Source organism: Pyrgilauda ruficollis, unplaced genomic scaffold, assembly GCF_017590135.1.
Source record: "Pyrgilauda ruficollis isolate IOZ18807 unplaced genomic scaffold, ASM1759013v1 scaffold15, whole genome shotgun sequence".
NCBI classification, from domain to species: Eukaryota; Metazoa; Chordata; class Aves; order Passeriformes; family Passeridae; genus Pyrgilauda; species Pyrgilauda ruficollis.
The window spans coordinates 16,787,124-16,799,169 of NW_024513654.1; the positions used below are offsets into that span (position 1 = coordinate 16,787,124).

At 38.0% G+C, this 12,046-nt stretch overlaps 1 protein-coding gene across 1 annotated transcript; it reads right to left on the reverse strand.

Annotated features, from left to right (window-relative positions):
- Positions 1 to 10: 10 nt before the first annotated feature.
- Positions 11 to 10,556, reverse strand: STAMBPL1 (STAM binding protein like 1). Its single transcript, XM_041461039.1, has 10 exons — positions 10,403 to 10,556; positions 9,309 to 9,526; positions 7,861 to 7,936; positions 6,319 to 6,414; positions 5,340 to 5,694; positions 4,636 to 4,760; positions 3,629 to 3,766; positions 2,863 to 2,975; positions 1,248 to 1,347; positions 11 to 314 (listed from the first exon to the last, which is right to left on the reverse strand). Exons 1-10 carry the CDS (start codon positions 10,484 to 10,486, stop codon positions 258 to 260), a joined length of 1,362 nt encoding a protein of 453 aa, XP_041316973.1. The 5' UTR covers positions 10,487 to 10,556; the 3' UTR covers positions 11 to 257.
- Positions 10,557 to 12,046: the final 1,490 nt, after the last annotated feature.

Below are 12,046 nucleotides of genomic sequence, written 5' to 3' on the forward strand. Positions count from 1 at the left end.
CAGTTACTGTAGTTTGAAGTTCATTTTATTGTTGTGTTTTATGGGTGAGATTTGTTTACAGATTCAGGGTTAATGCCACTGAACTCCATCTTGACAGAGCAACAAAATAACTCCAAAACAGGCTAGAGCAATAAATATCAAACCATTCAATCTAAAATGTATAAATATAAAAGTAATTTCTGAAAATGTAGGAAAAAACAGGAATCCTTTTTTCTTTTTTGGCCTTTTGTAGAGGACATGGATGTGGCTCATCTGTATCACCTCAGATCCAGCACGATTATCTTTATGTCTTTCCCAACCACATGGGTACATGGCTGCAGAAGAAGTCAACCCATTACTCTCAGAAATCTCAGTAAAATACCCAGTAACTTCATTCAAGAACTACATCTGTAAAAGACCACTGAAAAGAGCTTACCTGGAACAAAAAAATCTTAACTTTTTTCAGAGTTGGACTACCTTCTCATTATCCCTACACTCAATGATGAAAGAACAGAACAAACAAAAAAACTCTGACCTCTCTTTAGGACTAATGCTGACAACACAGTAATTTCCAATGTCTCTCAAGATGACTTCTCTGTATTGGATAATTTTTAAGCTATAGGAGATTCTTCTGTATTTGAAGTGAACCCCACTGAAAAAACCCAAACCCTTAATTATTCAAAGGTAAAGGCTCTTATCAGAAATGCCAGTGTTAGCTGGAAGACAGTTCTGGCTGACTGTACTGCTCAGCCATACATACACCATTGCTCTGTTCAAACATCAAAAGATGCAGCAGTTACAGAGAAATGCTTAGAGAAGCCAGGGCAAACTTTTGGCAATGGAGGAAATACAGCTCAACCTACTTATAGCTGCACTTTTAAGCAGCTGCGATGTTTTGTTGGGGCACTAAAATTGGAGAGATGAACTGATTCATTGCTTAAGAATTGAAGAGCTCAAGAGTAACTCCCATTTGAAAATGTGAGTTTTGCTCCTTTTGAAAGCAGGTAAAAGTGGTGACGGATAGTAACTACCTCTGGTAAAACACCATTTGAATGGCAGCTTGTAACACTCACTTCATGGCTGCTAATGACAGCTTAAGTAGTCTCCTGATGTCTGCTTTGCTCAGTAAACTAAGGGTAATGAGTTAGTAAAACAGGGGGAAAGTTATTAAGAAACATAATCTCAAGTTTCTGTTTGCAGCAGAACCTGCAAACAGAACCGTGGTCAGGAGTTTGAATAGTAAGCACTGTGTTGAATTATATACTTACATTAAATAATCTAGGGTCCTTTGTATGTGGATGGAATCCCTTCTTTTTACAAGCAGAAACTTCTAGCATGCCAGCATTAGTCAGTCTGAAGATGCCAGTGCTGAAAAGCAGAACATGAGACTCCTGTTACACACTGCTCCCATAGTACTCGTCCAAGGTTTCACATACAAATTCCTTAGCTTAAAAGAAGGACAACAGAAAGGTGCTTGGTGACCTTCAATACACAGGATCCCCAGCTGAGCTGGGTTTTTTAAGGTATTTTAAATCAAAGGCAGTTGTATTCCTGTAAAGGAAGAGATGATGAAGGGAAGGGGAGAAAAAGGATCACAGTACTGGTGCTGCTCCTGTTAGGCAGGTTAGGCCACTGAGGGATAAGGCTGATTCACACAGGAACAGATGCAAACCAGAAACTTACGTGTTCTGGATTGCATTTCACCCAGGGCAACTTAAAAGATAACAGCCTTTAAACCAGCTGTGTAAATGACTAGTAGGAGTAAATCCTCCCCCCTCTTTTAGGTAATCACACAAAGCATTAGAAAAACGCACTGCTGCATCTTTTTAGGTATTGAATAAAATGTTACAAAGCCATCCTTCTGTAAAGAGAACCTATTACCCACAGGGCAGCCCCTGACAATATAAATGTTACAGGTCAGATTTGGTTACAGGGTATCAGCTGTGAGAGAGGTTTGTAAGAGCAGAAATTTGGAAAGGTGTGCAGGCGTGCTCAGGGTTAGAAGTGCTGGTGCTTGTGCCCTTGCCTCCCAGCCTGTGTTCACAGCGCTGCTACCTGAAGGGCCCATTTAGGAAGTTAGGCAACCAGGACAGGATTCACATCTACTGAGGCAGAAGGCCAGAAGGAAAGGCTGATGAAATGCACACTCCAAACAATGGAGCTGGCCCTGGCAATCTGAAATGCCAGGCACACCAAAGGAGAGTCACAAATTTGTTGAGGTTGGAAGCAACTTCTGAAGAGTGTCTGGTCCAGTCTCCTGCTCTGGCAGAACCACCTTGAGCAGGTTGCTAGGACCATGCACCATGTCCAGTCACGTTTTGCATATCCCCAAGGATGCAGACTTCATGACTTCTCTGGGAAACCTGTTCCATTACAAACCTTCACATTAATATTTGCACTATTCTATTTTTTTCCAGATACATAGTTTGTAATTTATGAAATACAAAAATAGATCCTTATTATCAAAAAAGTGACTTTTACCCTTCTGCTTTACAAACTGAAATTTTCATATAATTCTAGAGAAATAAACCTAACCTCCCTCCAACTCTCTTTAGCAGCAGAATGAAGACAGATCTGTGGTAGGGCATTGGCAATGAGTACTCCAGAAGAATAGCTCCTGTAATTAATACTTTGTTGAGCAGAATATATTAAAAAATAAAATTTAAAACTGGATCTTTCAAGGGAGGAGAAGAGAGAAGTCAGAAACAATGCTGTGCACAGACACTGACTGAAATGCAAGTCTGGGCAACTTATAGAAAACAAAGTCACAACACAATGTTCATGCCCTTCATCTGAGTAGACATGTACCTTTGCATTTGATCAGAGTTTATGACAGGAAGCATGGAAAAATACTAAAATATTACTTAAAAAATCAGAACTTACTCATTATGCTTTGGTGAACAAACAATTGCAATGGCCTCTGGCAACATTAGCTGATAAGAACAATGAGTATGGAGATCAACACTGGATAAGAATGCAGTTTGTGTAGGATGTGTCTACAAAAAAGAAAAGGAAAACTCAACATCATGAAATATTTCTTACAGATCAAGGTCAATATACATTTCAGAAGAAAAAATAATTTTTTATAAGTGAAAGCATCAGTACTTCCCCAGGCTGGTTTCTAAACTTCTTCTTAGCCCAGGGTCTATACTGTCCTACACTGTTCAACCTGGAGGTTGAAAGAAGGCTTTTCAGGATGAGTTTCATGAAGGCATGTTCCCCATCAGATATACAAGCACTTTTCTGATCGTGGGGAGGAAAAGGTGGAATGAAGAAGCACAAGACAAATGGAAATTACTTAATTGTTGAAAATCTCTAAGAGAAAAAGTAATATAAAGTTTAAACAACACAATGCTCCCCTCCCTGACTTTTGAATATGGCATTAGAAAGTAATAAAATATCCCTAAATCAACATAAAAAAAAAGTTGCAGCAGCATAAGTAGGCCCATTGTGTCAACAGGACGCCTCAATTGCATTAAGGAGTTCTCTGTGGAGAACATGAGTGCTTATTTACAACACTACAATTTGAATTCAGTAAGCAAATTTGTATTACTCCAGTTGTTTCTTTTGTTTATTTCTTTTACTTTTTTTTTTTCACATAGTATGCAGAGCCAATATAGGAAAACCAGAATCTATGAGTCATACATACATGGATCCAACCCAAAGTGAGGAGATCATACTGATCCTGAATACCAAATAATTCTTCCACGTTCTCCATGTCACAGTAGTCTGGTCCTGCAGTTTGCTTTGGCACTATTACATGTGTAATAGTAAATTCATTATGAGTCTGCAAAACAAACATTGACTTAGGGTGGAACAGACTGCTTAGAGAATAAATGCTGAATCAAAATCTGAAAGATGTCAGCTAAAACAAAACAGTACAGCTCCACTGATTCCAGTGCAGCTCTACCAATATACTGTACCTAAAAATATGCCTCAGCATTTTTTATCATTTTATGAAAACATACAGGGTTGTATTAGTCACAACACAAGACTGTTGTGGCGAACTGTTCTCAGTCATCAGTGTGAAAAGACTGTCCTTTAAAATAATTAAAAACACAAAGAAGAGCTTTGAGAAAACTACCATGATTTTCTGTGAAACAAGGCTAATACTGCTGTTCTTTCCCTTGATGCAGCTCAAACACACTTGGGATTATCTAAACTTCTTCATGTCAGCATCAGCCATGACATCTTTCCCTGCTCTCAAAGGACATTAAGTGTAATCTAGGTCAAAGGAAAAAAAACCAGCCTGAAAATCAGATGTTCTACAGCTTGATAGGGGGATTTCTGTTTTGCTGTGCCATTATTCATTTGATGACTCCAGTGGATTCTGGCAGTCTTTATATTTCATTGTCCTGTAACTAAACCTCAGTTACTTTAGAAGAATGCCAGAGAAAGTACTGGAAAAAGCCTGTATTGTACAGCATGCTGAAAAACTTGCTAGGCTTTACAGCAATAGCAGTGTACTTTGAGCAGATGTTTCCCCAGCAAAGCAAGCCCACAGTGCTAAAATGACCACTCAGGTTATAATATGAAGTTCATTACATGGAAGGCTAACCATTTATGTCTGCTTTTGCTCTGAAATCAATACATCACAGGATATTACAGCACTATCAAGTATGCCTTCCCCATACAAATGTGAGGGTTAAACTGTACCAGTTTTCCACAGAGAATTCCACATGTCTCTATTCCTCTTACTGTATTTGCCTCTGCCAGCAGCAGAAATTTGTGACAGAGATCCCTGGGCAAAATGACACCTCTGAGTGCTTCGGCCAATTGAGCTAACCAAGAATAAAAAAAAAAAAAAAAAAGAGAGAAAGAGAGATAAAAAGGCATTTACAGCTAACAGCTAATACAATGAAGATCCCTAAAATAAGGAAATATACACAGTATGTTATACTATATTACTACAAGTGGAAGAATTATACTTACCACATCATAGACTTTAATGAGAATAAATCTACAGGACAAGCACTTCATCTAAATTGAAGCCACCAGCCCACAAGATGCACTCACTAGCCTGTCCCTGAGGTGACAGTCAGCTGGGACCATCTCCCAGGCCAGGGCTTTCCAGGGGGAACCACTGCAGGTTCTGTTTCTGTTCTCTTGAAGCCCATGGCAAGATTCAGACTTCGTTTCACAGAAACACTAAATCTCAATCTCTATATCCATCCATTGGTACTCAAATGGAAAATGTGAAACTGTGCAACTCTCCCTCTTAAAATGAAGAAATTATAAGGAACTGCTGTGTTTGCACAAACCTGTTCATGGTTATTTCAGTATGGGCATCCTCACAGTGAATAAAGTCATATGCAGGTAGATAAAATAAAATAGGGGATAAAATAAATGTCTGCACTTACTCTGAACAGCACTTAGAGTAGCTGCTGGCTTTAAGACCCGTTCCACTGGCGGCGAATGTCCAGCACAGCCGGAGGTGCCGCGCCTCTCTTTCTTCTCCAGCAGCGCCGCAGATAAGGAGCTGTTCTCTGGTACAGAAATACAAGACAGCATACTTCCATCCATCTGCTCAGACATAACCACACTCTCTTTGATTTTCTGATCTCGAGCTAGCTCTTGCTTCTTAAGTTGATCCTCAAAGAATTGAAACTGTTCCGATTCGAGCTGCTGCTGCCGCATATGTGCGATTCGTTTCTTCTCTGCCTCTATGAGCTTCTGGTGCTCCAGTTTCTTCAGAAATTCAGTTCTACATTTGTTCTGAAACATACACAATGTAGTGACATTCTCAGAACACCAAAAATGCTATGAAAAATGGAAGGAAGGGAGCAATCTTACAGCTCAATAAAACCATAAAATCCTGTCATTAAAAAGGAACTCTTTTGGAACCTGGTTACTGAACTGGAAAATACAAATATATTCCCAAAGGTAGGATGGAAAACATAGCATTGATGGATGGAACAAAATAGATGTTTCTTGGATGCTTTTTCCAAGAGAAGTTTTTAAGCTATAGATCCTGTTTTCAGTGGCTTCAATCTCAGTTCAAAGTAGAGCGCATTTGGAGCCAAGGAATCTTTTCCTTTTATTGACATGAGTATCAATTTCATTTTCTTTATAAGGCAGAATTGGAGCATACAAAAAATCTACTTGGATCTTTGTAGACAGTTATTAATTAAACATGGCAGCACATGTATTTCCTAGCACACATTTGCATTACATATTTTTAAATGGCCAGCTAATTCTGAAGAAGAAATGAAAAGTCATTCCTAAGCAGCTCAGGAAATTATTAGGTTCTTGTAAAACTGGCATTTTACTGCTTAATTTTCAGGTTTTATATGACAGAAAAATATTCATGTAAACATTTAATAATCATATAAAACTTACTTTGTGTTGCATGTATTCTTGATATTCTAAGTTATATTTTTTTAAAAGATCTCTTTTCAGTTCGTCTGTCCGTGGAAATGCAACCTCCTTCAATTTCTTTGAGGTGGAATGGGGAAAAAGATAAATAAGTTTACTTTTCACTTTTTGAAAGAGCCACCTGGAAAACAAACTCAGCTGTAACACAGATTTTTTTAAAAATACAAACCAGAAAAAACCTACTCTTCTTACAGGAAAAAAAAGCAAAAGAGGAAACACAGACCATATCATCAGTTTATGAAACTTCTACAGTAATCAGTTTCAATAAATATATTGATTTACATTAGTGAAACATGTGACATGGCTGCTTCTTATCTCAAGGTAAGATTAGTCCTTTTACAAGGAGTGTGTTATCTCTGTCTTGTTTAATAGGTGTGTGATGAGTAATGTTTTTGTTGTAGGTGTAATTTGTAAAAAATTGCTAAGGCCAACTTAGAGAGTTTCAGGTAGGATCATTGCATTTTTCTCTGAAACTTCCCAGTCAGAAATATGTCTAAATATACCTATTTTCAAGTGGGAAAAAAGGGTTTTTTTTTTAAGAGATAGTTATACCTGCAGCTTTCTGTCACAGACCTGGCAAAACAACATTTCTTATAAAACAGAACCAATACCCAATGCTTTCTACTCATGTGAAGGCTACTACAAAATAACTCAGAGACTGAAGGCAAGGGAGGGAAAGCGACCATGTGCTTAATGCTACTGAGTGCCACAGGAGAAAGCAATGTTAGATGCCCTTTCTCAGTAGGGATGTTCTCCTACTGGACCACAGTCGGAACTTTGCCATGGATTGTTTTGGTTTTGAGTAAAACATTCAGTTTAACCGTAGAGAAAGCAAGCAAACATGGGGGCATGGAGCAAGAGACACTCATAGTCCTACTAGCAACTCTCACTGGGTAGTTCTAGCTGTTTTAAGTTCAGTATAAGGCTTACTTAATACTTAACTACTTAAATACTTAAATACTTAACATTTATTTAGGATTTATTTTCTAGAGGGGAAAAAAAAACAAAAGTAAAACTATTTTGTATGGAAGTGGAGGGGAAAAATCTGGTAAAAAACTAAGTAAATACATATTTGGTAATAAATAAAGAAAAAAATATACTTTACTTATTTAGCAGAGTAAGCAAATACTGCACAGGCATCAGTAATGCCACACATTTCTCCTTCTGTTTGCAATAGTCAGTTTGGACCATTATCCATTCACATAATTGGGACCAGAATCAAACTAAGTACTGTTAACATGTGCATTTTTAATATGCAGACTTTCAGAAATAGATGTACCTGGGCTCCCAACAACCTCCCTACTTACTCAGACCATTCTCATTCACGTTTTACATAAATAATTTAATTTCCAAAATAAAACATGCATGAGTAGTGGAGAAAAGTATCAGAAATTGAATCTGTGCTGGCTGCTATGGGTGTTCTGGGGAAAGAAGCTATGGCCTATATGGGCTAGGAAAAATGAAGAGGTTCTGAGCAAAATAAATACCAGGAAACTATAACCCTACCTTAATAATATCTTGTTTTTCTGGTACTGCACATTGGTGATAGTCTCGGTGACTGGGCAGCTTTTCTACAAACAACCTAGAAAATTAAATATGCATGTGTTTAATCAGAAGAATATCCATAATAGCTTGCACGTTGGCAGAAAAATCAGTTTCACACAACTGTTAAACACTGAATTCCAGATGACTTGGGCCAGGGCTCAACACACATGTTTAAACTAACACATTGTGGTATGGACCTGTATGGGACACACGGAATAAGGACAGGAAATTATTTTCCACATCTGATATATTTTGGTTTACACTAGTACTGGGTTAGGTTAAAAAAAAAAAGGACTAACTAGCAGCCAGCATCTAAAAATATCCTCAAAAACACCCTCCACTCTAGCCAGTGCTAGTAAATCCTATTTCTACTCTCTTTATCTGTTCTTAGCCAAAATGCTGACTCTCCAATGGAAGGCATGAATGCAACACTGACTGTCACTAAAGCAGGTATTTTTACCAGACCAAGCTGCACAGATAAATTATGGCAACACTCAGCTGCAAAGAGTTTGTGATGCACAGCTGCTATCCTTCTTTCAGCAATTTCACAATATTCACCTCCAGACCCTCTTTTTATAGAGATAGATACATTTTAAAACAGGTGAGCTAAGAAAGGTTTGGTCTAGTTTTCAGAGTATGAGGAAAATAAGGAGGGAGGAAGGATTTTTCCTTTTTAAAAAGTTTTAAATATGCACATTAAAAAAACCCCAACCCTTTCCAAAGTAATAAAACAAACCAATCAATCCTACAGCAAAACTAGCTAGGTTAAAAGTGTAAATCTGCCAGTGATATATTTCTCAGCTGTCTATTTTGAGAGTTGTAATGAAAGCTGGCCAGATTTGTTCTTTTGTGGGAAGGAGAATAATCATGAACATACATTGTAGAATTTGCATTTATTGTAAGAAACAATAAATTATACTTAATCCTTTTTCGGGGACAAAAGTAAAATGAAAGCAAGAAAACACTTTTCTCATGATTTTTAAATATTGTGCAATACTACCATCCTTAAGATCAGCAGATGCTCATAGGACATAACTAATAAAGGCTTAGAAATCTTACTTAAACACTGCTTTTAAAGTCAAAAATTGTATTTAACCAATATGGTGACATATAAAGAATAATCTGGGGGCAACAGTGTTCATGGTATGGCCTGGCAGAGTTAACTCAAACTTCTGTATGTTAGGTTAATTCATGCCTGGCAGCTCACACCTGGATAGGACAACCACATGAAAAAGTGAGAGGAGGTTTTAGCAAAGCCCATGCTCAGTGTAAAAGATCTCCAGAGAACAAATCTGTCCTGCAAGAACACATTAACCAAATTTCTCCTTATCTGAAGGGGCTCTCGGTGCAGCTCTCCATTTCAGTTCTCTCAGAATCGCAAGCTGTGATGGCTACAACTGCTTCCTTACGTTATGAACTTGTTGTAGAACACGAAAGCGTTCTCCAGGTTCCCCTCCTCCATGTACACGGCCGCCATCCGCTCCATCTCCACTCCCGATCGGAAGTAGCGCCGCGGAGTGATGTCCTCGTTGATGCTGATATTGCTGCCCAGCTTGCTCAAGGCACGCACTCTCTCCTCTGGGCTCACAGAGATGTCTGTGTGGTCAGGAATAGCCACCAGCTTTTTCTGAGAAAGAACAGTCTCGTTAGCTAAGAGAATAATCATGAACTCTGTTTCGCTTTCAGTAAGTGGTCTCGGTCAACAGGCTCAGGGGAAATATTCTGCTAGTTTTTTCTGAGAACAGGCATCGGTTTCCCCACCTCTAGCCACAACTGAAACATTCCAACATATTTCTCAATCGCAAGTAAATTGTGATCTAAAAGAAAAGTGACTTTATTCCCTCTGAAAACAACAAAAAAAGGATAAAATTAGGAAAATACCTGTAGAAAAAAAAAAAAAAGTAAATTTCTGTAGAAATTACTAAAAGCAGTATAAAGTGTGTCCTCTTAAAAAACCCCCACGCATGAATTCTATAAGGTTCTGTCTTAAGTCACTGAAATAATGTGATGGATGTCCTGAATACTCAGACTCCTACTACATGATGTATAGCATCTGACTGCTAGAAATAGTTCAGGAAACCAAGAGCAATAAGCTCCTCGGGTCAGTCAACAGTTCACTTCCAATCTTCATTTCCAGTTTTAAATGAGGCAGTTAAAGACTAAGGAGTTTGAACTAATTACTGAAGAAGAACCATAGCTGCTTATTACGGTCATTACCTTCCTGGTAATAAATAAATAAATGGCTACTGCAAGTTGTTTCCTCTTTGATGAGATTTCTTACTCTTTCTATTCAAAATGCTCATTTCAATTTCTTAAAAATCTGGTTGCTGACACCCCATAAATCACACACACAAATATAAAAAACTCCAACAAAACTGTCAGGAAGCATGCAGGAAGAGACCCATGGAGCTGAGAGCCACCACTGCTAAACAGCTCTCTTGAAATTTTTTCTAATTGAAAGAGAAGTTGCTCAGCCACTGAAACATTTCTCTGCAATACATACCAATGAGCTGACAGTGAATGGTTGCTCCATGCTGTTGTCTGCCTGTAAACCGAGGAGATTGCTCTTTTCCTCCAAAGTCTCCATCTGACTGAAAGGCCAGTATCAATCCTGAGCTCAGTATTTGCCACCAGATGTCTCAGGGTTTAACAGCCCAAGGGAAACTGGAACACAGATACGTTGATTGTGGTCCTGTGCTGGAAAACATAAATAATTCAGATTAGAAATATATTCAAATGTCACATAACTTTGCATGCCAGCACCCACTCATTACTTTGGTGGCACAGTACCTACACATTTAATAATAATTTAAAACTTACCAGGTGTCTAGAATTTAAATTGGGAATGCATAAGGGCTTACAGTGCAGTTGTGGACTACTTGACCTGTACTAAGGTTATTTCAGCAGATTTGAACACAAAAAGTTATTTTTACAATTTTTATAGCAACTTAAAAACCCCCTAACTTTCAAGTATTAAGTGAAAAACACAGAGGTTTGAGGACTTATTACAGAATCTGTGTTTCCTTGAGCATATGTTTACAAACATATTTATAAAAATTATAAATCTGGTATCTTTATTTTCTGCTAAAACTTTTTGCACAGACTTGTATCAGTAATATAAAGCAGAAAAAATATGTCAAACACCATGTGTTCCACCTGCACAGCTTGCTGATTTCAACACTCAAAATACAATCAACTCTGATGAACCAACTAATAAAAATTCCTCCTTGCACAGCTTTGAACGAGTAAAGAGAGAAAATGTGGATGTTGTGGTCATCAAAAAAAAAACCCAAAAGGAAACTAAACCACAACAAGAAAACCCAACTCTGAAAGAGGAATGAAATACTCAAATTACACAGGAAATGTGAAAATTAAGTTTCTATCGTGTTTTTTCACTTGTGTGCTCAGTCTAAACAGATTTGATCCTGCACGTCAAAGGCTCTTTATATGTTGCCATAAACATGCTTATGCTTTTGTAAAAGCATAGAATGGGTTCAGCAAAGATATTTTCTCAGCACACCTCTCTCTGGAGGCCAGAGGACTCTGGGTTGAAGAAAATAACCCTAATGTTTTTTTAGATGGCTCTATTTCTCAAGTATTGATTTTTCTGTTTGTGTCTTCCTCATTTTTCTTCCAAAAAGCAATACTATCTATTAGATCAGTCCTTAATTTTAACCATTAGTGCAATTCATTTTCAAGAAGTTTTGCTAATTAAGGTATTCAAACTGCTTGCACAATTTGTAACCAAAAAAAACCAAAAAAAAGGCTTATACATTTGAGAAAACAACCTTAGTTGTGGCTGCAGTGCTAATAAAATAGTTCTCTAAACCATTTAATTTTATGGGCATGGAGCTCTGGTGTAAATGATCACCTTGGCAGGAGAGCCTGTTCATTGCCTATTCACAAAGTGTGGAAAGGCCCACGGGACAATGAAAAGGAAATATTTTTGCTTTAGCCTACTCCAAGAAACTTTCTGCTTTAGGGCTTGTTCCACCTGAAACCCTTCTTCACTGAAGCACTGTGGATGTGGAAGGCTGTGAAAGGACAGAGCTAAAAGCTTGGCCAGTGCACAGGTTGTGTCAGACTTCTGGCCCTGCAGCCCAGATTCTAAGCAGAAATAAAACCTTCAACGAGAGACTCTGCATTC